Below are 25,550 nucleotides of genomic sequence, written 5' to 3'. Positions count from 1 at the left end.
CCTCCCAGGTGGTGGCACTTGAACTTTTAGGATGAAATTTCCCAGTTGGGAATGCCCTGGAGTGCTTGTTAAATACACGTTACCACTCCACTCCTCTGGAAATTCCAATTCAGTGTGAATGTGGCCAGATATCTCTGTTTTTAGTAACACTGGTTGATTCTAATCTTCCGAGAAGTAGAAGGTGGGGTGGTAGCAGTGAGGCTTGAGTCCCAGCTACTGGAGGGCCTGTTACTGGGGCTCAGCATTCTTCCTTTAGCCCTGACACCTAAGTTCCCTCTATGGGAGCTTATTGGCCTGGACAAGGAGATCCATGGATTGAAAAGTCAACTTGACATCTGTCTCTCCACTTCTAGTTCTCTTTCCCAGCAGGGATCCCTTTGAAGGTCGTTTTGAACTTTGTGCCTCGGTCTCTTTACCTTTGAAGCTGGTTGCCCAAGATTTGATCTCAGTCCATTTAGCATAGAAACTTGGTAAAAACTAGTAAGAGAATGTCTTTAATACAGCTTACACTCTATAGGGAAAAGGAGCTTTATATTTGCTGGGTTTGAGAGTTGTTATTGTATCTAATAATATTACTGGAATTTATTGGCATCTTGTACAGAGCTATTGTGTGTGTATAAAGAATATTTTGCTCAGAGGGTTGCCCTCTTGGGATATACCTTTTTGTTTTCAAAAGAGTTTCAGGAAACAACAGTCATCCAGCCAGCGGACCCCACCATCCGGGTATGCATTAGTGTATCCTGTGTTGCTTTCTAATACAGAGGCTCAACCTGAGGCAGTGGAATATCTTAGACTCTTAGCTTTAAAATTCTCATTCTTTTTTTCTTCATTTTTTAAAGTCATTGACGTTTCATTGATTTACAATGTTGTGATCATTTTGGCTGTACAGCAAAGGGATTCATACGCATATAAACATTCCCATATAGGTTATCACAGAATATTGAGTAGATTTTCCTGTGCTGTACAGCAGGTCCCCATTGACTATTCCATACACAATAGTGTGTACATGCCAATCCCAACCCCTAATCCATCCCTCCCCTTTCAAATTTCTGATTCTTTATTTATTTTCTTTTTTTTATGGCCACATCCATGGCATACAGAAGTTCCTGGGATAGGGGTTGAATCAGAGCTGCATCTGTGACCTGCACTGTGGCTTTCAGAAATGCTGGCTCCTTAACCACTGAGCAAAGCCAGGGATCAAACCTACATCCTCATAGACACTATGTCGGGTTCTTAACCTGCTGAGCCACAACATGAACTCCCTGATTCTTTAAGAAGGACTCTGAAAAGTGTGTTAGAGGCTGCTCTCCTTTGACTCTTCCTGCCCGGATTTTCTAAATAGGGATTAGGGAGTTCCCATCATGGTGCAGCAGAAACAAATCCGACTATGAACCATGAAGTTGCAGGTTCGATCCCTGGCCTCGCTCAGTGGGTTAAGGATCTGGTGTTGCCGAGAGCTGTGGTATAGGTCACAGACATGGCTTGGATCCCATGTTGCTGTGGCTGTAGTGTAGGCCAGCAGCTGTAGCTCTGATTGCACTCCTAGCCTGGGAACCTCCACACACTGGGGGTATGGCCCTAAAAAAAAAAAAATGTGGGTTAGAAAGCCAGTTGCTAATCCTTAGCAGGTAAGGTCTCTTCCATCAAGAAAATGTATCTACTGATGGGAATGAGTCATTCCATCCAGCCTGTCCTGCCACCATGCTACAGGTGGAGGATGGAGTGGGAGTTTTATCCTAATCACAATACACACTTAGGTTTATACCAGAATTGGCAGCTGCCTATAACCCAGGGATTGATACTTTATTAACAAACATGTGAGCACCTCCTATGTGCCAAATGCCACGATTAGCTCTAGAGGTAAAACATTAAGCAAGACTCATGTGATCCCTGCCCTGTTAGAGCTTACTGTCATGAGAAAGAGACAACAGTATGAGAAAAAGAGTTTGTGTGTGTGTGTGTATATATGTATATATATATATACACACACACACACCACCTTAAGCCACATTACTATCATCTGTGGGAAGGGGACAGATGCCAACGTGATTTGGGATAAGACTTTGAAGGACTTGGTGATGGATTGGCTGTTGAGTTTGAGGGAGAGAAGAGTGTCAGCTTACTCTCATATGTCTTCCTCGAGCAATCAGATGGATGGGGGAGCTTTTCACTGAGATTGGGAACATTTTTATCTGCTAATTGAACTGTCGAAAGTTGCTCTAAATCGAAAATCCTATGCTAAAATACTCTTTCTTCACAAATTATTGCATCTGTGGTTTGACATTATCCTCAGGCCAAGAAAAATATCTTAATGCTTTGTTCGTTTCACTCTGGAGTTCCAGTCTGCCTCCCAAGGGAAGGTAACTGCAGGATGACCCTAAAGTCTGGCTCAGCACAGGCTTTAGTGTTCCAGCCATGTGGGAACACCAGCAGTTTTAGAAAAACTGCCCCTTCATGGCCAGGCTGCAATTTTATAGTCACAGAGTCCAGGAAGAAGCTCTTTCAATATGAGCACACTATTAAGTTTTATGTTCCTCTGTTAAGGAGTGTTTTATATTGAATTATATCACAATGGTGGTTGTCATGGTGGCAATGGTAGTGTTGGTGATGACGATGGTGATAGTGATGGCGATGGAGACAGGATGGTGGTAACAGTGATGGGGTGGTGGTGACAGTAACGTGGTGGTGACAGTGAGGTGGGTGTGGTGACAGTGATCAGATGATGATGACAGTGATGAGGTGGTGGGGACAGTGGTGAGGTGGTGGTGACAGTAACGGGTGGTGGTGACAGTGAGGTGGGTGTGGTGATAGTGATCAGATGGTGCTGACAGTGATGAGGTGGTGGGGACAGTGGTGAGGTGGTGGTGACAGTGAGGTGAGTGTGCTGACAGTGATGGTGGAGTGGTGGTGACAGTGATGGAGTGGTCGTGACAGGAACAAGGTGGTGATGACAGTGAAAGGGGTTGGTGAAAGTGTTGAGATGGTGGTAACAGTGATGAGGTGGTGGAGACAGTGAGAGTGGTGGTGGTGATAGTGATTAGATGGCAGTGACAGTGATGGGTGTTGGTGACAGTGACAAAGGTGGTGGTGACACTGTGATGGGGTGCTGGGGGTGTTGGGGTGATGGTGATTGGAGGCATCAGTGCTGAGAGCCATGAGTGGACTCTGAGGAGTCCAGGCCACATTTCCTATTGCCCGGGCCTGGGCTGGAGGGCAGGCTCCTGTTGGAGGTGGCTGAGCACCCTGACTAGCTGTCTCATCGTTGCCTTCTCCCATAGCAGAAGTGCTTGGAAGGAGATGTGCTGTCATAGTTTTAGATGAAGGGAGGCAAGAGAAGTGGATTGTTTCAGTGTGAACCAGTTTTTGTCCTGAGGCCAACTTCCAGGCAGGATTGTAAATGGTTCAAGCAGTACCTTTAAAGACCTTAAAAACAAAAAGAAGGTAGTTTGAGACACCTTAATCCTGTTCCAGGTCTTCTCATTTCACTGCTAAACTCCTCTAGTGAGAAGCTTCCGATTCGGTTTCTTCTTCTGCCATGACCTTATCTTTTGCATTCCAGTGGCCTTTTATTTTTCAACTTTCGTTCTCATCATTTCCAGATGACTTGGAGATTTTCTAGTAGCATGAGCTTGGGCAGTCCTTCTGCACACCCTGTTCTCCTCGCCTTGCTTTCTTGTTATGTAATATTTAGCCTCTGGTGCACCATTGATCACTGGTTTATTTCTTTAGCTTCTCTCTGCTTCTACAAGGGTACAAGTTCCATAGAGGGCAGAGGTGTGTTTTATTCACTGCTTTCTTTCCAACACCTGCAATAATACTTGACATATAGGTATTTAATATATATTTGTTGAATGAATTGATAAAATAATCACCTTAACTGTCTCCTATTAGATCAAATGGGCCTAATAATGCTAATAATAATGTAAGTAAAATGCCTGGTATTAACCTGGAATTGTCAGGCTCTTCTTGACATTCTTTTATTCTTGTAACTTCTTTTTTTTTTTTGTAACTTTTTTTTTTCTTCACTATTTAAAGTGCTCTTCTGGTTGGCTTCTTATCTCCTTCATGGTGCATCTGTGTTTTCCTCATGGCTCTTCTTTCTTCTGTCCCCTAACTGGCCAATTTCTGAGACCCACCCAGAGGCTTGAGCAAGTATGACCCAGTTTTTATCCCTTTCAGCTTATTTACTCACCAGGCTTCAATGATTACTAATAAGATATGCCGTTAATTATTATCATTTATGATTTTATTATGTTTTGTTTTTGCTTTTAGGACTACACCCGTGGCATGTGGAAGTTCCCAGGCTAGGGTTCGAATTGGAGCTGTAGCTGCCAGCCTACACCACAGCCACAGCAACACAGGATCTGAGCCATGTATGTGACCTGCACCACAGCTCATAGCAATGCTGGATCCTTAACTCATGGAGCGAAGCCAGAGATCAAACCCATGTCCTCATGGATACTAGTCAGGTTCGTTAGCACTGTGCCACCATGGCAACTCCCTATTATGGTATTTTTTACATTTAATTTTACATTTCATGTGGGGTTTTTTTGGTTTTCATTTTCTTTTTTGGCCACCCTGTGGCATATGGAGTTCCTGGGCCAGGGATCAGATCTGAGCTGCAGTTGAGACCTATACCACAGCTGTGGCTGTGCCAGATCCTTTAACCCACTGTGTCAGACTGGGGATCAAACCTGTTTCCTGGCACTGCAGAGATGCCGCCAATCCCACTGTGGCACAGTGGGAACTCCATGTGTTGTTATTATTATTTTTTTGACTTTTCAGGCCTGTACCCACGGCATATGGAGGTTCCCATACTAGGGGTCAAATTGGAGCTGCAGCTGCTAGTCTACACCACAGCCACAGCAATGCTGGCTCCTTAACCCACTAAGCGAGGTCAGGGATTGAACCTGCATCTTCATGGACACTAGTTAGGTTCGTTAACCACTGAGCCACAATGGGAAATCCCTTGTGTTATTTTTAATACAGCTAACAGTATTCATAAGCATTTTTCACAAACTGTCCTTCACGTCATGAATTATCCTATGCAATAGCTGACAGTGTCTTCACTTCACGGGTGAGGAAACAGAGGCTGAGAGAGGTGAATATCTTACCTATAGATACACAAACCTAGTAAGTGTTAGATTAAAATCATTTTTGGGTCTGGATTCTTCTGTTCCTTCATTTATTCATCCATCCAAAGGGCATATAGAAAGCATGTGCTGTGTGCCAGGCACTGTGCTAGGCTCTGGCCACGCAGAGAGTTAAAGCTTTGAATATAAATGGAAACTCATGAATTGCCTCTCTTTATGCCTGCTGCCTGTACTCCCTTCCCAAATGGCATATTTTTCTATCTCCATTGAAAAAAACCACCTGTCATCTTTCTTGTCATACAGGCTCGAAACTTTGAAAGAATTTTTATTACCCCATCTCTTTCATTCAATACTTTCAAAACACATCCAAGAACTCATATTGTGTTTCTTCCTGATGATGTTTCTTTATCTGTCTCTACCCCCCAATTCCTCTCCACCATCCTCCTATGAGCTCCCGTGCCTTCATCCTTGAGGTATGGAAATAGCCTCAAGACTGAGAGTTAGTCAGTTTTATTTTCTTCTTCAGAATCCACTAGATTGTAAGTCTCCTAAAAGTCAAGAGTCTGCTTATTGATTTGTATTTCTCCAACACTGTATCAGTCACATAGACGACAGTCAGATGACCCTTAAATTAAAGCACCATAGATGCTTTGAACATGGTTCTCAAACTTGATCTAAATGCTTACCCAGAGATTACAAGTTGTTTTCCTGGAAAATCCTGTGACTCTATGACATGTAGCTATTCTCTACATCTCAATAATATATACAAAGTCAATTTTTTGCTTTTCTTCCATGACTATTGGCTATTGTGTATTTGTTTTACCATCTTCTGGCATTAAAACCCTAGAGAAATGGTTGAGAACTGTCAACTGATAAATATTCTTTCATTAGAGGACATGACTTTCCTTTTTCTGCTGCTACCATAGCTCTATAGAAACACAATTTGGGAACCTCTTTAGGTTAGAGGAAAATTAAAAGCCCTTCAAATTTTTAGGTGTTACCAGACAGGCTGGATTTATGCCTCTCCCCCAGAAGTTTCCCCCATTTTGTAAGAAAGAGCTACTTTGCATTTTCTGAAGCTCTGGAAAGAAACTGATAATTGTGGTTCAGGGAATTGATGTGCAGAGCATGGGTGTGCCAGGTGCCTTCTTCCTCACTGTTCTTTCTCACTTGAACCAACTCTCCCAGGGTTCATGGTTGGGACCCTCAATCTTCTCTCACACCCAGGAGGGACATTCTGATTTGTGCAGACATGGTAGATATCAGTGTGACAGTCACAATTCTGTTTTACCACTCACACATTTTTCTCATTGGAAGTTAATTGTTTGGCAAATGGGGGACAGGTGTGGGGTGGGATGGACTTGGGGTTTGGGATTGGCATGTGCACACTGAGGAACATGGAATGACTTGCCAACAGGGACCTGCTGTATAGCGCAGGACACTCTACCAAATATTCTCTGATGGTCTGTGTAGGAAAAGAATCAGGAAAAGAATGGATGTTTGTACACTTTGTTGTACAGCAGAAATCTTCACAACATTGTAAATCAACTATACTTCAATAAAAGTTAAAAAAATGAAAAAAAAAGAATTAAATTCCTAGAGAGTTCCCTGGTAGCCTAGTGATTAAGGATTTGGTGTTGTCATTGCCATAGCTTGGACCACTGCTATCATGTAGGTTTGCTCCCTGGCCTGGGAACTTCCACATGCTGTGGGGTGTGATTAAATAAAAATTGTTTTCACAGTTAGCAGTACTTATGGATTGAAAGAACTTGACATTCTTAAGAATATTTTGAAGTTAGGCTTGTAGCATTCTAAAAATGCATAATAACTTTTAGAAATCATTCATCTTGATGACCACTCAGAGGCCATATATGCTTTCTTCAGGATTCAAAGTAAAGCAGATAATAACTGTAAATAATTATGTTCCAAAATAAATCTTTTCATAAATGACTTAGCACTGACTAAATCCTTTATTCCTTAAGATAGCAGGCCTTTTTATAAGGATAATAACTGTAATTTAATATATTTATTATAGAATAGCATACAAACTGCTGCAGAAAAAAATTGAATGTTATGTAATAGATACCATTGGACCATAGCATTTGATGAATCCCAATTTGGAGCTAAGCATCTGCCAGTAGTGGAGTTTTTGTGGGGTTTTTTGTTTGTTTTTGACCTAAAAAAATATATTCAGGGTAGATTTGCCTTGTTTCAAGTCCTTTTTCTTCTACTGGAAACAATGAAGAGGTGAAACCTGGCTTTACCATGTTACCCAGCAATTGCCATAATATTTATTGTGTTAGTTAAGTTATAGAATGAAGTTTCCAAAAGCTATCTCCAGTAGACAAATGGTATTTTTCTGGAGCAGCTATATCAGATGATGATTCAGGTTCGATCCCTGGCCTTGCTCAGTGGCTTAAGGATCTAGCATTGCTGTGAACTGTGGCAAAGGTTTCAGATGTGGCTTGCATCTAGCGCTGTGGCTTCATGTAGGCTGCAGCTATAGCTCCTATTCGACCTCTAGCCCGGGAACCTCCATATACCGCAGGTATGGCCATAAAAAGGAAAAAAATAATTTGTCCTAGGTACGGAGGATTCAGCAGTGTAGAAGGTGGACAGAATCACTGATTTCTCGGAGCTTACATTTTTATGTGGAATTTCCCATAACAGGGTAACTTTGGGTAGTGATAAGGGCTAGGAAAAAAATCTAAGGACCAGGCTATAGAGAGTGAAGAGGAAGGATGCTTTGATCAGAGAGGTCAGGAAGGCCTTGCTAGAAGATGACCTAGAAGCTGAGCTGATGCTACATGCTGGCAAGAGTCAATCTGGTGAAGATTTGGGGAAAAGCACATGTGAAGGTTTTTTTTTTTTTTTCTTTTTGGGCTGCACCTGTGGCATATGGAAGTTCCCAGGCTAGGGGTCGAATCAGAGCTGCAGCTGCCAGCCTATGCCACAGTCACAGCAACATGGGATTTGAGTCAAAACTGCTACCTATGCCTTGGCTTGCAGCAATGCTGGATCCTTAATCTGCTGAGCAAGCCCAGGATTGAACCTGCATCCTCATGGATACTTGTTGCCTTCTTAACCCTTTGAGCCACAATGGGAATTTCAAGTGTGAAGGTTTGAACAGGAAACCAGGAAACTGCACTGTATGTTCATGAAACAGAAGGTCAGAGAGGCTGGAGGGTAGGGGACTGGATGGGAGTGACAGGTGGTGGGACAGGAAGACTGGCAGAGCTCAAACACTACAAATTGTTGCAGACTTATAAGGAGCTTGGATTTTGTTCTTTAGACAGTGGGACACCGGTGAAGAGTTTTCAACAGGGCCATGGCCAGATCTGTAGCTGCCAGCTGCAAATGTATATTGTTGAAAGGTTTCTTTTAAATGGAAATATTTTTCTTTCTTTGTATTTTATAGTATAGACCAGAAAGCTACCATTTGGCCAAAGGATGCTTTTGAAACTCAACAGGACTTCGAGGAGGTAGGTGCAATCATTGCTGGTTGTATGCATATGAATTAGCCAGTCATGAAATTTATTATTCTTTTACCTAGTAATAGAAATTTACTTATTTATTTATTTATTTATTTTTAGGGCTGCGCCCATGGCATATGGAGGTTCCTAGTCTAGGGGTTGAATCAGAGCTATAGCCACTGGGCTAAGCCACAGCCACAGCAATGCCAGACCCGAGCCATGTCTGTGACCTACACCACAGCTCACGGCAATGCCAGATCCTTAACCCACTGAGTGAGGCCAGGGATCGAACCTGTGTCCTCATGGATACTAGTCAGATTTGTTTTTTGCTGAGCCACAACAGGAACTCCCAGGAATTTATTCTGATTCAAATTTTAGTACTTTTGCTCTTAAGTAAACTTGTTTTCCTAGCATTTCTTTGGGCAGTGTTTTCCTTGCTGTGGATCAGATTCATTTAAAATGTTATTTGCAAGATTGTTCATTACGTTTTGGACCTAAGCTAAGTCCCATAGTCATTTCATTATACTTCTTTCAACTTTGCTTCAGGATTGTATAACCATGACTGTGACCATTGCATTTGTAAATTTTTCTCTTAATTTTATTTAACTCCCCGCCCTGCCACCTCCTACTTTTTCTGATAGCTTTTGCAGTCTCAAATGCTTAGTATTTTTCCACAGAGCATGATATAGTTTGATATTTGCAGTGTGGTCTTCCAGTATGCTTTGGGATATTGAAGCCATACTTTCCAAACCAAATGGTTTCCCACTGCACTGGACATCACAGTGTTAATTAGCTTGTTCTAGATTTTCTTTGAGATATATAATTTAATTCTGTTGGAAATCAATATAGTATAATTAGGATCCCTGTTGTTACAAATGCCTTAGCTTAAGATGTTGCTTTGGAATACTGTAATTTCTCTTGCCCTCATTATATAATTAAGGAGCAGTGGGTGGTATATCTGATTAGGATTGTGGCAAAAGAATGAAAGGACTTGATGCTCAGATGCCAGGAAGAGAAATGATGGGCTTTGGGTAAATTGTTTGTCATTTGAAGATGCATCTCTCTTCCTCCTCCCCCACGAAAGGCAATTACTGAACTTAGATGGGTTTTTTTTTTTTTTCTGTAGAATTTGGCAGAAATGAATAGCCAAGGTAAACCAGGTGCCTTATTAAACTCAGTTAATAACTGAGGTCGTGGAAAATATCCTAAAGATAACAACACAGAAAACTGCCTGTTACTCCTTTGAGCATAGAGACAGCCTTCAGATTCCACAATCTCAGTGGTGATAACAGGATGGAAAAAGGAGTTTGAGGAGATTGAGGCAATAAACTGAACTGTTTGCCCCACTGGGAATAAGCACAATGCTAGTTGTAAAGAACACTGATTTATTTTGTCATAAGTGCCTAGAAAAAGGAGGGGTTGTAAGAGTCAACTTATGATACTTTCAGGTATTTGGGAGAGACTCTGAATTGTGAGTTGGAACCCCATGAAAATACTAAGATGACTTGAGCATTCTCAAATTACAGTGGCATAACGCTCTATTTGAAAAACTGCTTTGCTGTATCCCTTCACTATATTGTATTTGAAAATTACATGAACTGTGCCAGCTCACTGCCTGGGATTACATGGGTGCCAGAGTGCTGAATGGAGCCAGGCATGTGAAAGAGCAGTCAGCGGCATATTGTACATGTGTGCTTTTCCACGAAAAGGTGGTGCTGCTGATCCAGACTGGTTGATGACAGTGAATGTGTATCAAAGTGGAATTGCTCCATTTACAAGGGTAAATCATGTGTGCAGATCATTTTGTGACTGAGGTTTGAAGACTGTTGGAAACCTTAGAAAAGCTTGAATGGGGCAACTCATGGTCCAAGGCCATGTAGGGAGGGCTGACGTGTTCAGACTCAATGATGGAGACCTCCTGTAGACTAGGAACATATTGTTTAAATTATTAAAGTGTAGTTGATTTACAGTGTAGTGCCAATTTATGCTATATAAAAAGTGACCCAGTCATATGTATCTTTACATTCTTTTTTTGACATTATCTTCCATCATATTCTATCCCAAGAGATGGGATATAGTTCTCTGTGCTGTACAGCAGGATCTCATTACTTATCCATTCTAAATGGAATCGTTTGCATTTACTAACTCCAAACTCTCAGTCTGTCCCACTCCCTCTCCCCCTTGGCAAACACAAGTCTGATCTCTATGTCTGTGAGTCTGTTTCTATTTTGTAGATCGTTCACTTGTGCCATATTTTAGATTCCACATGTAAGTAATATCATATGGTATTTGTCTTTCTCTTTCTGACTTTCACTAGTATGGAAATTTTTAGTTGTGTCCATGTTGCTGCAAATGACATTATTTTGTTCTTTTTTATGGCTGAGTACTATTCCATCATGTATATGTACCACATCTTCTTAATCCATTCATTGTAGGTGGACATTTAAGTTGTTTCCATGTCTTGGCTAGTGTGAATAGTTCTGCAGTGAACATAGGGGTGCATGTATCTTTTTCGATGAAAGTTCTGTCTGGATATATGCGCAGGAGTGGGATTGCTGGATCATATAGTAGTTCTATGTTTAGTTTTCTGAGGAACTTCCAAACTGTTTTCCAGAGTGGTTGTACCAATTCCCATCAACAGTGTAGGAGGGTTCCCTTTTCTCCACACCCTCTCCAGCATTTGTTAATTTGTGGACTTATTAATGATGGCCTTTCTGTTAGGTTGAGGTGGTACCTCAATGTAGTTCTGGTTTGCGTTTCTCTAATAATTAATGGTGTTGAGCATCTTTTCATGTGCCTATCGGCCATCCATGTGTCTTTTTTGGAGAAATGTATGTTTAGATCTTCTGCCCATTTTTTGATTGGGTTGTTTGTTTTTTTGTTGTTGTTGAGTTGCATAAGTTGTCTCTATATTTTGGAGATTAAGCCCTTGTTGGTTGCATCATTTGCAAAGATTTTCTCTGTGGGTTGTCTTTTCATTTGAACATATTAAACTGGGTCTTCCCTAGCATTTCCCAAACTTATAGAATACCCAACTCTTTTTTGGAAGACCCCCCCCCAAATTACCATTCCTTTAGACAAATGAGTCTTATGGAATACATATGGGAAATACTTCTTTAGTATTTTTAATGTAAATAGAAAATACATATAGAAAAATGCACATAAGTATACACCTGGGTGAATTCTACAAAGTGCACAACCAGAACTGAGAAAAAGAACACTATTAGCATCCCAGGCACCCCTTTTTAATTCCTTCCAGTCACTGTTCCCCTATAAGGATAACTGTTCTTTAGACTTAAGTAGATTTGTTTTGTCTGTTTTTGAACTTGTTATAAATGGACTATATGTACTCTTTTGTGTCTGGTTTAATTTACTTACTAAATGAGAGATTCATACATGTTTGGCACGTAGTTTTAGCTTTCATTCTTCTTGCTGTAACCCATTGTATGGCTGTTTCTAGTTTTTGACTGTTATAATCAGTTGCTACTAATTGTAATTTTTTTTTCTTTTGAGGGCTGTACCCGTGGCATATGGAGGTTCCAAGGCTAGGGGTCTAATTGGAGCTACAGCTGCTGGCCTATGCCACAGCTACAGCAACACCATATCCAAGCCTCATCTGTGACCTACACAACAGCTCACGGCAACACCCGATCCTTAACCCACTGAGCAAGGCCAGGGATCAAACCTGCCATCTCATGGTTCCTAGTTGGATTCTTTTCCACTGTGCCACAACGGGGACTCCATAAAGAGTTTCTTGAACCTCATAAGAAGCATGGTCCACAAGTATTTTCCAGGTGTTTCTATGGATGCTAATGTTTTAGTTGTTGATTATAACAGTGTTAAGATATTACATATATGCTTTATATTTTCCCCAGATTTCACATCTACTTTTTAAACTTCTTCATTCTACTTTCTCTGTGACAGATAGATGGGGCCCAGCTGTATTTGATTCCAGATCTGGTACTTGACCAAGGTCTCCAGTCTATTCAGTAAGGTCTCCTCTATGCAGTAAGGTCTCCTCTATGTAGCAGGTCTCTTCTATACAGTAACTTGACCTGAGGTCTCCTCTGTGCAGTGTGATGTAACACAGATACCTATCGATGTCTGTCTCTGTGTATGTTCCCCATGCTTTCCCAGTGAACTGAAAACAATCACTTCTTGTCTCCCCAGGGCATGAGTACAAATTTGATTCCTGCCAGTCTCACTTGTCTTCTGCCAGTCTCAAGCCCCTGGTTTTTGACTTTGGTCTCTTGATAGGACTTGCATCTCCATTCCATGAGTTTCAGTGTCTCTGGAACTATTCTATAGGAGTTGGTTTCTGAAAAACTTGAGTTTCCTTTCTGCCATTGACCTGAGCTTTCAAGTCTGCCTCTACAAGACATCAGATTGATTTTATTGGCTGTGGTGTCCTGATCCTGATTGGAAAATACTCTAGATTTGAGATCTGTTAATGTCTCCTTCACCTTAGCTCTTGGTTTTAGTCATTTCCCTATGTGCGTATAATTGATAATCAGTCAGTAGTCCCCAAAGTTGCTTGAAGAATAAAATGAGAAAAAATATTGTTTTCCTCTCCACATCTTAGCAGATCCCATTCTTGGCTTCAGTTTAATTAAGAAAAATAACAGGAAGTTCCTGTTGTGGCTCGGTATGTTAAATATTGTCTCTGTAAGGATGTGGGTTCTATCCCTGGCCTCCCTCAGTAGGTTAAGGATCCAGCATTGCTGCAAGCTGCAGTGTATGTCTCGGATGTAGCTCGGATCTGGTGTTGCAGTGTCTGTGATGTAGGCCTGCAGCTGCAGCTCCAATTTGGCTCCTAGCCCAGGAATTTCCATATGCCATAGGTGCAGCCATAAAAGAAAAAAAATTAATTAAAAAAGAGAAAATAACAGATGTATGAGGAAAACTAATGTATCTCTTATTCCCTGAGAAAACATGCCATATTATGTTTTTATAATTCTTTCTCCAACTCCCAGACTACATATCATAAAGCATCACATTAATCTCTTTCAGTTTTTGATTTGTAAAATTGAGGCAGAAGTTTTCAAATTGGGTTAACTCAAGGTGTGCTTTCAGTTTTAACACTTATCGCGTCATTCTATCTTTTTTTTTTTTTTCTCACTGCCTGTAGAATTTAGTCATAGGTTCCCATGAGGGATGGAATGAGGCAACTTATATCCCTTTTCAAGTGTATATGCACATGTCTATGTGTGTATCTGCATGTGAAAGATTTGATTGCTTTTTTTATTACCATCCATAGTTTGGCATATAGATAAATTTTGGCATCAAGCTGTATCAGACCTCCAGATGGTACTTACTGTTTTGTCTGAGATATGTTTCTCCTCCAAAATCGTTTTAATTTCAAGAAACAGTCTAGCAAGAGGTTTCTTTAGACCCCTGATACTCCTGAGTTGGCTGAATGGTGTTTTTTTCTGTAGGAATAGGCAGCTGTATTTTCCTCTTGAAATGCAAACTCAGTCTACAGGGTTGGGCCTTAGATCAGGATTGACTGAGAATTTTTTTTTCCCCAGTGTCTGGGATTTTTTTCCTTGTGACTGAAAGTTAATTCAAGCTGGCTTTAATAAATAACAGGCTTTTATTGATTCACACACCTGGAACTTTAGGATCAGGATAGGCTTAAGTCCTTAAGTCAGGGATTAAAGACTTGTCATGTAGATGCTATTTCTTTCTATCTCTTGACTCTACTTTCCTATCCTGATTTCATCTTTAGGTCAGCCCCTCTCTGTGGACACATTATTCTTACAGCTAGTAATTCCAGTGTATGTTAGTCTTCTTTTTAAAATTTTTTTAAAGTTAAAGTACAGTTGATTCACAATGTTTTTTCTGGTATGATTTCCTAAGTTGAGAGAAAGTAGTCTTGCTTCCCTACCAACGTTTCTTCCTCAGCAGGAACAGTGTCCAATGATTCATTTAATTTTAGCTCACTTCTCTTTTCATTATCAATAAGGACATCATGCAGCCAACATGGTCATGGTGTAAACCCCAGTTCTCTTTTCCAGTTGAATGAACCGCACAGCAAAGAAACTCAGAGGTATTTCCAGGCCTGGTTTATTTTGCCCCCTCATTCAGAAGCAACTCTCCAGCCTGGCTTCTCATTTCCAGGGAAACCAGGTTTATAGTCATCACCCTCAGGGGAATCCTTAAGAATAGCACTGGCAGAAAATGTGGAAGCTGTGGCAGCAGCTGGTCAAATTTCTCCTTGTCTGGGAATTGACTTGGAGAAACTTCAGGGGTGTTGGGCTGAGCAGAGAAATTATGGTAAGACTCACCATAGCTGACCCACTATGTTTGCCTTTTGCTTAACAGCCTTGCCTTCCCACACCCCACCCTGCTGTCCCCTGTTCTTTCCTCCATCCACTTCCTTGCATTTACTCCTGTCCACACTACTAATTTCCTACTCTCTCATGACAGGCTGGAAGGGACTCTGTCTATTTAGTGATTCCAGGTTTCAGCCTGTGCAGTAGCTTTCATGGCTTTGTAGCTAAAGGAGAAACATAAGAACAATGTAGTAAGGGTTTTTATAAAACCGACGTTGAGAAATAACTCTTTGGAGATTGTTCTTAAAAATTTCATTTTGTGATGAAATGATGGGGAGCTTTGTTTATTCATATCTATCTATCTATCCATCCATCCATCTACCCATCATTCTGTCTATCTATCCATCCATGTATTTTCCACATGATCTCACTTGGCAAAATGTAAAGCTCACAGTTTTCATGATATTCTCTGTCCCCCAACACACTCCCCTGCCAACTTACTTCTACTGATCCTAAGACCAAATTTTTGCCTGAAAGCTGTGATTTGGGGCTGTTTTTTAAAGGAGTAATTCTTTCCTTCAGTAGTATTTATTACGAAGCAAATGTGTATCCAGTTCTGACTTGGGAACTGGAGTTGGGTGTGGGGGCTGCAGTAGAAGAATGAACTTTATTATCCTTACTTTTCAAGGATTTACAGTATCTTTTACCTTTTTAGGGCATTTTTGGCTTTCTTAGGACTATAAAACTCAGATTTTAAGGGAGGCAAATGCTTAATTTTCACATTTTCTAGCAAAGTATTAGTATTTGAGAAAACAGCTGATGCTTTCCAGTGTGACCTGACATTTTTAAAGACACAGGCTGGTAACTTATTTCATATGGCAAATGATTTTATGATTTCCAGTGGGATGGTTATTAATTTCTAATATTAATTGAATTTTAGAAATTGAAAGGGTTAATATAGTGTCATCAGAAAAAAATAAATTGGGAGTTCCCATTGTGACTCAGCAGCTTAAGAACCCAACACTGTGTCCGTGAGGATGTGGCTTTGATCCCTGACCTCACTCAGAGGGTTAAGGATCGATCTAGCATTGCTATAAGCTGTGGGGTAGGTCACAGATATGGCTCAGATCTGGCATTGGTGTGGCTTTGGTTTTGGCTGTGGCTCCACCTGCAGCTCTAATTCAACCCCTAGCCCGGGAGCTTCCATATGCTGCAGGTGCAGATGTAGAAAGAAGAAAAAAGGAAAACAAGATAAAGTGCCTCTGGATCAATGTGGTTGGATGGTTTGCCCACAGACACAGAAGTAACAAATGGTAGATTTGAGATTAAAAGTACCTGTGGTCCCTCTGCTGTGCACACATCTTACTGAGTTTAGTTTTTAAGCAGAGTATTTTTCAGGACTAAATGAAATTGGGACTTAAGGTACCACAAAGAAGTAACCATATGGGCTACAACGTGGACTAGATTCATGGACTTCAGCCTAAGGGACATAATTGATGTTGTGGAAAAATGTTTTCTTTTTAGGGGGTTTATTCTATCTTAAAACTTGTGCTTTTGCATGGTTTAAGTACTAGACATGACAAAGAGAAGCCATTGAAGTTCACTCTGTGAGTTGAAAAAGAGACATGCTCTTATTTTTGAAAAATCAATGTTTTATCATCTAGAAAAGCTCACAGTCCTGAATGAAAACATGAATTTATAAACTGTATTATTCTCTCTCAAACATCTTGTTTTTATTGCTTATTTAAAAAAGTGAACATAATGAGGATATCCCAAAGAGGTATAGGACTCCCGCTTCCCAGGTTAAAATCAAATCAGAGAGGAGGGAGTGGGAGGGACAGGGAGTTTGGGGTTGATAGAGGCAAATTATTCCATTTAGAATGAATAAGCAATGAAGTCCTACTGTACAACACAGGGAACTATATCCAGTCTCCCTGGGTAGACCAAGATTGGAGATGATATGAAAAGGAATGTAAATACACATACGTGTGTGTGTGTATGTATATATATATATATATACACACACACATATATATATATATATACACATATATATATATATATGTATGTATGGGTGACTGAGTCACTATGACATACAGCAGAAATTGACACAACACTGTAAATCAACTCCAATAAACATAAAAATTTAAAAAGTCATCTGGTTGGAAGAAAATTTGGTTTGCATAATTATGTGTGGTGGCAAGATTGTCTTTGGAAAAGAAAGGCTGCTGTCATGGGAGTAGAACCTGGATCCTCTTGTCAGCAGAAGACTACTTGAAGTGAATAGCTTGTTCTCTGAGATTGAATCTCTCCACTGGGTAGTGCAGGAAGGTGAAGGCTGGCCATCCTGCACAGAAAAAACTGGGATGGGCCAAGCATCATCCTTCAGTTAGACTGGGCTGCAAAGCATGGTGAAAGGTAAGCAACACAGGCCCCACAGGGAGTAGTGTCCCTGGGAATGGGGTGGATTAGTCATTTTCTTTCTTGCTTGCTTGCTTTGCTTTGCTTTGCTTTCTTCCTTTCTCCTCTTTCTCCCTTTGTCTGTCTGTTTTTTTCTTTCTCTTTCTTTCTTTCTCTTTCTTTCTTTCCTTCTTTCTTTCTTCCTTTCTTTTTTTTCTTTTCTTTCTTTTCTTTCTTTCTTTCTTTCTTTCTTTCTTTCTTTCTTTCTTTCTTCCTTCCTTCCTTCCTTCCTTCCTTCCTTCCTTTCCTTCCCTTCCTTCCTTCCTTTCACTTTTTAGGGTTGTACGTGCAGTATATGGACATTCCTAGGCTAGGAGTCTAATCAGAGCTGGAGCTGCCAGCCTGTGCCAGAGCCATGGCAATACCATATCTGAGCTGCATCTGTGACCTACATCACAGCTCATGGCAATGATGGATCCTCAACCCACTGAGTGAGGCCAGGGATCAAACCCATATCCTCAAGGATACTAGTTGGGTTTGTAATCCACTGAGCCACAACAGTAGCTCCAAATTTGGCATTTTCTTGGTAGCCATCACCATTGGAAGAAGTCCTACTTCTTTTGGCAGGAATATCCAGAGTACAGCGGCCACAGTTCAAGAGGTAACTCTGCCTTGCTTCTGAGCACCCCATATTTTATACTTCCTGATGTGGTGGTCCAGCACCAAAGATGGATGCCAGGGCTAGAGGCTATTGAGGGTATAGATCAGGGAAAAGTTATTGTTCCTAGGACAGGTAGAGCTAAACAGGCAACCAAGGCAGGGGCTGAGGGAGCATTTCTTCAAGTGTGGACCTTGGACCTCCTGCATCTAAGCAACCCTGCCCCAGACCACAGAATCCAAGTCTGTCCCTATCTGGGAGTGCACATCTGTAACAAACTCCCTGGTGATTCATAGGCTTGTAGAAAATTGGAGCCAGGGAAGCAGGGAGGCTTGAAACTGGATACTCACAAGGGCCTCCCTGGTACTACCAGAAGGGTCCAGGAAAATAAAACATATATAATGGCTGTCTTTTTATTTTTCTTTTCTATTATTTTATTTTTGCTTTTTAGGGCTGTTCCTGCGGCAAATGGAGGTTCCTGGCTAGGGATCAAATCGGAGCTACAGCTGCTGGCCTACACCACAGCCACATCTACACAGAATCCAAATTGCATCTGCAACCTACACCACAGCTCACAGCAATGCCAGATCCTTAACCCACTGAGCGAGGCCAGGGATCAAACCTACAACCTCACGGTTCCTAGTCGGATTCCTTTCCGCTGCGCCAGGACAGGAGCTTCTTATTTTTCTTTTTTTAAAGGATGAGTATATTTTATTGTTTCTATGAAGCCTGGTCACAATGACTTCTTTTTTTTTCATTTTTAATATTTTATTTTATTTTTTGTTAGAGTTGGTTTACAGTGTTGTATCAGTTTCTGCTGTATAGCATAGTGACCCAGGCATACATATCTATACATTCTTTGTCTCATTCTTTTTCATGGTTGGCTCCCCTTCTTCTTATCATGCTTAGGTACAGCCATGAACAATGGTGGCGTTGGTCCAGCCCTCTTGGAACTGCAAAGGGCCAGTAAATAGGTAGAGAAATCAAGAAGAGTCCACAGTATAGCGAGTATTGGGAAGGAAAAACACAAGATGCTGGAAGAGAAAGTGGGGGGCCCTTGTCTGAAGAAGGTTATCAGAACTGGCTCAAGATTTGACAGAACTCTGACTATGAGGCAACTAGAGCTGAATTCGGCCTGGGGAGGTTCAGGCAGGGAGTGGATGGGAAGGAAGGGTGGAGTGTGTGAGGATTGGAACATACGCAGGAAATGTGAGCTCAGGGAAGAAGGATGGGCGGTAGACATAGGGGTGTGCAGGGACCCCATCGTAACCTCAGTTTTGAGCAGATTTCCAATTTGATATTGATCCATATAACCTTAGAGAATCTCTGTGTAACTTTTGGGTAGCTAAAGGGATAGGGCCATTTAACCTCTTCATAGAATTTAAAAGTAAGTTAGCTCGATGACTGGGGAATTGCAGACAAAGGCATCTGAAAATAGTGTTTCAGCCTGTGTGGGTGTTCTCCACTCCAACCCAACTAAAGTGGGACCTTGTAATTGTAGAGGAGAGAAAACAAGGAGAGTATTTTCTGAAACAAGTAGCATATTTTCCATTATGTAAAAGAGAAAAATGAGCTTTCAAAAACCCCACCAAGGTTTCATGGATGTCTCTCTGGTGTCTTTGGTGACTGGATGGGAGAACTGGGAAAGCAGAGATGGTTCTTGTTGTTGAGAGGATCCAAGAAATTGAGCCTTGCTCAATTTTCCTGCAGATCCTAAAGACCCATCCAGGGAGACTTGGGATGTGAACCTGGAAAAGTGCTAGAGGCTGGCCTTGAGGGATGGGCTGGGGGCAGCCTGGTTGGGAGCACAAGCCCCCAGGGAAGAGGAGGGAGGACTAGGACCACAGGGCTTCACTGCCCTTCATTTTTCAATCAGAGGAAGGCTTATTTCTGCATTAAAGGTCACCCAGTCAGGCAAGGTTGGAGAGAGTGACAACTGTTTGCTCTCTCTCTCCCCAGGCTTGTAGTTCCTCTCCTCCATAGCCCTGTGAGAGTAGTAACTGGCATTATTGTTTGATTTCTTTGCCTGTTTATTAGCTGGTTCCCCAGTAGACCGGAGCCCCATGAGGAAGGGGCTGACATGGGTCTTGTGCTGCTCCAGAACCCATCTCAGCTTTTTGTGCATTGAGAGCCTGGGAGCTGCCCTGTGTGGTACAGCTGCTAGGGGCATGACCCTCACATCCAATGGCCTTCTCAGGGGCGGCCCCATGGGGCTTCACCCAAATGAGACAGGCTTGATGCCACCTGTCGCCCCCTTGTAGGGCATGTGTGTGACAATGGTAAAAGTCATAGGTAAAGCCTCCTGCTTCCACTGTTCTGGGTTCCCTGTCATCAGGCCCATCTCACACAGTCCTCAGGTCATGGGTCTGTTCAGGGTGGGCAAGGGACATGGCTGATGATAGTCGATGGGCGGTTTCTTCCATTCTTCCTCTGCTACTCACTTCCAGTGGTTGATGTTCTCCCTTCTACCTGGAGGTCTTCTTGTCCCTGGAGACCTTCATCATCTCTCTGCTGTTCCATTGGCCACTCTGTCCTTCCTCATTCCTTTAAGCTTCCTCCTATCTGATGTCTGAGAGAGGACTAGATCAGCCATGCAGACACACACCTTTGACCCTCAGAGTCTCAGCTTCAGCCTGAGTACAAGTGAGGGAGGAAGGGAAAGATGGGTGCGAACCACCCCATTACTGCCTCTGTCCATAACTGGGTGTCTGCATTACACCCCACTCTCTGGGGGAGTGGAGAGGCCTCTGAACTCTCTGACTGGATGAACTCTGCAATGAACTTCTTTGCTGTTTCTTTGCATTGTATGAACACATGGCTTGGTTCCACAGACACCGTCCAAGCACCCATACCATCAGGTTCTGTGCACCAGCCTTGTTTGCTTTTTTTTTTCTTGAAAGTTGGAAGGGAACTTACAAGTCACCAAGGCTCAGGTTCTGCCCAGGCAGATGCAGAGAGGGAGCTTGGGAGGTAGAGTGATAAGCCGAGGCCTCAAATTTGCTGTGGGGTTTGGCCTCCTGCATGACCAGCCCTCTGCCCCTGGGATTGGAAATGCATGTAATTACCACACATAATAACCACCATGTCTGGTGCTTGAGTGTTTACCACATGCCAGTGCTGTGAGAAGTGCTTTCTGTGCTGTCCCTCATTTAATTCTTAGAGCAGGTGCCATTGTCACCGTCATTATTGCCTCTAAGATTAAGGCTCAGAACAGCTAAGATACCTGCCTAAAGTCAGGTGCACAGTGTGTAACAGATGTGCCCTCTGGTTCTACATGAAGGCTGCATCCTAGACGTCTTGGTAGAGTATACAGGAACGCATAGAGTATATGAGAGGCAGCTGGTTCCATGTCATCCCGCTAAATATAGAGAAGGACTGGTTTTCGTTCTGTTGTACTCTTGGGTTTTTGTGTTTGGTTGTGTGTCTTTTTAGGGCTACACCTGCAGCATATGGAAGTTCTCAGGCTAGGCGTTGAATCAGAGCTGTAGTTGCCGGCCTACACTACAGCCACAACAACTCGGGATCCAAACCACGTTTATGACCCACACCACAGCTCACGGCAATGCTGGATCCTTAACACACTGAGGCCAGGGTTGGAACCTGTGTCCTCATGGATACTAGTTAGGTTCATTACCACTGAGTCACAACAGGAACTTTTGGGGTTTTTTAAGTTAGGATAAAAAGACACAACATAAAATTTACCATCTTAACCCTTTAAAGTGCACAGTTCAGTGACATTAAGCTCCTTCACACTCTTGTGCAACTATTACTATTATCCATCTCCAGGACTTTATCTTCCTCATCTTCAACTCTGTACCTGTTAAACAGTGACTCTTTCCAACTTCCAACCAGCCCCAGGCAACCACAATTCTACTTTCCATCTCTATGAATTTTATTATTCTAGACATTGTTCTTCTGTGACTGGCTTATTTTAGGTGTAACATAATGTCCTCAAGGTTCATCTATGCTGTAGTGTGTGTCAACATTTTCTTTCTCTTCAAGGCTAAATAGTATTCCATTGTAGATATATATCACATTGTATTTATCAATTCATCTGCTGATGGACACTTGGTCTGCGTCTACCTTCGTATTAATCTAGTAATACTCTCTTAGGTCTGCCATTAAAAAAAAAATGATACCACAGACTCAGGGGCTGAAACAAGATTTATTTTCTCATGGTTCTGGAGGTGGGAAGTCCAAGATTAAGGTGCTGGTAAAACTGGTTTCTCCCAAGCCTCTCCTTGGCTGCAGATGGCTGCCTGCCTTCTCACTATGTCCTCACCTGGCCTTTTCCTCTGTATATGTGCATCCCTGGCCTCTCTCCTCTTAGAGGGCCCTGAGGGATTAGAGCCTCAGCCTTACAACCTTATTTTACCTTGATTGCTTCTTAAAGGTTCTGTCTCCAAATACAGTTACACAGGGGGTGAGAGAGGCAACATAGGAATTTGGGAGAGTCAATTCAGTTCATAACACATTTCTTGGTTATTCTGAGTAATGTTTCTATGAACATGGGTATACAAATGTCTGTTTAAGTCACTGCTTTCAGTTTTTTTGGGGTGTATATCCAGCAATGGGCTAGCTGGATCTATTTTTAGAATGACCATGTTTGAAAAACTACCTATTTTTAGAACTACCATACTGTTTTCTGTAGCTGCTGTACCATTCTACACCCTTATGGTGCTAGTTCTTAATTTTCAGAATAGTTTTGCTCGTTTTGAGAGGTCACCCCTATTTCTAAGGTTCTTTAGTAGGAAGCTTGCCTGGAATCATTCTTTTTGCATCCCTGATGCCTGGTTACTAAATCTTTCCAGAAACATGGTGCCCTTGCTCCTCTGTGTCTCCTGTTAGTAACCTTGGGCTCTTGTTTCCACCTTGATTGCTCACAGAACATCCTAGAAAGGAAGAAGCTGTAAAAAATGGCCTGATGTTGAGCAGATGGGTCATTCCAGCTGTGGGCTCCAAGGCAACAGCCCCTGAGCACAGGGGATGGGGAGTTGGGGGTGGGGTTAGGGGTGGGGGTGTGCCAGTTCTCACGTCATCTCTGAGCGTGGTGGGGGAGGGGTCCTGAGCCTGAGAAGCCCCTGCTACTTTCAAACTGGCCTAGAAACAACAGATTTAAGAAATTTCTCAGTGAGCAGCTTTTAAAACATACTTCAGGTTCATACTTAAAGGCCCTGTCTCCAAATATAGTTACACAGGGGGTGAGAGAGGCAACATAGGAATTTGGGAGAGTCAATTCAGTTCATAACACATTTCTTGGTTATTCTGAGTAATGTTTCTATGAACATGGGTATACAAATGTCTGTTTAAGTCACTGCTTTCAGTTCTTTTGGGGTGTATATCCAGCAGCAGACTAGCATGATAGGGGAGTCTGTGCAGGAAGGGCCTGGAGTGTGAGGAGGTGTTGGGGGTGGGTGTTCATGTGCAGAAGGTGGGAGGGTGTAGATGGGATTAGGGGTGGGCATGTGTGGGAACACAGTGTGAGAGTGGGAGTTGGGTATGGGGTGTGGGGGTGCATATAAAGCAGGATGTTGGTGTGCGGTGATGGAGATAAAAAGGGCTGAGTGTGAGGGGTAGGAATGAGAATGTGTGTGGGGTGGAGGTGGGGTATTTGAAGTTGAAAGTATGAGTGGAGTAGAGTTTGAAGGTAGGAGGGTTGGGCATGAGGGTATGAGAGACAATAGCTGAAGGTACATGTAGGGCAGGGGGCGTGGTGCCTGTGTGTCACAGGGTGTGAAAGTATATAAGGGAAGTGGGTATATGGAGTAGGATGTGGCTGTTGGGATAAGGGTGTGTGGGGAATAGATTATGTGGAGAGCAGGCTGTAGGTGTGGTGTGTATGTGTGTGTGTGTTGCAGGTTCATAGTAGGGAAAATGGCTCCACCCCAGGTAGCCTCCCTGCCAGGAAACTGGTGGGTGGAAGAAGAGGGGAGTCCAGCCAGGGACTCGGTCTGACTCACTTCACCTGGTCATCTGGTAGGGGAATTAATTTGCTGGGCATCTGCATCACAGCAGGATATGTGCGTCAGAACATATGACTGACAGTCTTTATGACTTTGTTCTTATTAAGCACCATGGAAGAAATTTAAAATGAGAAAGGAAGAGGTGTGAGGGGATGTCATGCTGGGAGTTAGAAAAGATCAATTGCTTCTCCCTCAGTGGCTGGGTCAGACTAAGGGGCCAAGGTCATCTCCCTCCATCCCTACTCTGTTCTTGATAAAAGACAGCTGTGGCTAATCCCATGTGAGCGAAGTAACTTCAGAAGATACATACACACACCCCTACCCACATGCACACACACCGCATGCCAAGCTAGTTAAAGGAGTCCCAGAGCACCTCAGCGATGCCAGGCAGCCTCTGCAGCAGTAACCCTCTGTGCACTGCGGTTTGGTCTGCTGCAGTCTTTGCGGTGGAGGGATGCTGGCTTTTATGAATGGTAGCTGGGAGGGGCCTCAGGTCACCCGCTCCTGATGTCAGCACAATGAATGAAACACTGGCACAGTGTAAAGCCTCTAACACTCAGGAAGCAGATACCTCCTCAGATTGGTTATCTGGGTGCAGCGTCTCTTGCTGACGAAATCACCAGTCCCATGTGTCACAGATAATCCATATGCGTTAGGATTTAAATGAAGCAGAAACTGAGGCTGCATGTGGAATAACTCTGCATCTGATTCTGGCACAGCCAGCTCTGCCTGAAGCAGCCAAGGCCCCCTTCCTGCCGGTCGCCTGAGAAAGGAGCTGCAGACCCAGCACTCTCTTAAGATCTAAGGGAGCAAGCCTGATGTTCTGCTTTTGCTGGCAGAATTCCTTTCTAAAGCTCCAAGCCCTGGAAACTGATCTGTGCTCTGCCTTTTTGACACACCAGGGAGAAGCTACTCAGGTGCACGGAGTCAAGGATCCAGCCCTGGTGGCCACCCAGAGTTCGCCAGCTGGAGGGGCAGATGCGACAGGTAAGAGGCTGGGCTGGGCTAGGGAGGTCCTCAGTTGTGCTCTCAGGATACTTCAGCCTCTTGCTGCTATCTCTAAAACCTGGTCCCCCATGGGAAACTGCCTGGTGCAATGAAAGCTGAGGAGGTGCCTGTGGCTCCAGGGAGCTGAGAAGGAGGAGGAGGAATTAAGATGGGTTGGAATCTAGATCTTTCTCTCTAGCTGGGGGCCAAGAGTCAGACTTCCCGAGCTGGCATCAGGTGAAGAGCATCCACTTCACCTGATGCCACTCTTCATTTTCCTAATGGTTGTCCTATGACAAACAAGGGGTATGTTTATATCACTGGATTTAGATAATCTCTGTGATTTTGAGAGTCATATTTTTGAGGGATTGAGGGAGTAGGGGAGTTTCCACATTGCTAGTTCCTTTCTTCTGTTAATTGCTTGTAAAATGATCCTTCAGCCCAGGGAATGTGGAGGTGAGTGACATAACTCCTTATGATTCCATGTTGTCTTATGCTGTCTCATTTTTTTCATTAATTTCTAAATTGAAAAGTCTCAAACTTGGGTCTATTTGTCTGTTAGTTTCTCTAGTTTTCATCTCAGGGATGGTAGGTTGACTCACAAGCAGGAGGCAAATGAATGCTTGCAGAAGACTTTGATAGGAAAGAAATCCTAAATAGATGTGATTAGAAAAGACAGTTTATATTTTCTAACCCAAAGG

The 25,550-nt window shown here is 42.7% G+C and overlaps 1 protein-coding gene across 6 annotated transcripts in view; it reads left to right on the top strand.

Moving 5' to 3' along the window:
• FAM13C (family with sequence similarity 13 member C) overlaps positions 1-25,550 on the top strand; it is a 131,510-nt gene that overhangs the window by 62,426 nt on the left and 43,534 nt on the right. For all 6 annotated transcript variants that reach the window (XM_013983267.2, XM_013983265.2, XM_005671007.3 and 3 more), the window contains 2 exons: positions 8,512-8,575; positions 24,765-24,849. In XM_013983267.2, the coding sequence (XP_013838721.1) occupies positions 8,512-8,575; positions 24,765-24,849 (149 nt within the window). The remainder of the gene's footprint in view (positions 1-8,511; positions 8,576-24,764; positions 24,850-25,550) is intronic.

This window comes from Sus scrofa, chromosome 14 (assembly GCF_000003025.6).
Source record: "Sus scrofa isolate TJ Tabasco breed Duroc chromosome 14, Sscrofa11.1, whole genome shotgun sequence".
NCBI lineage: Eukaryota > Metazoa > Chordata > Mammalia > Artiodactyla > Suidae > Sus > Sus scrofa.
This window is presented reverse-complemented; position numbering and strand designations above follow the sequence as displayed.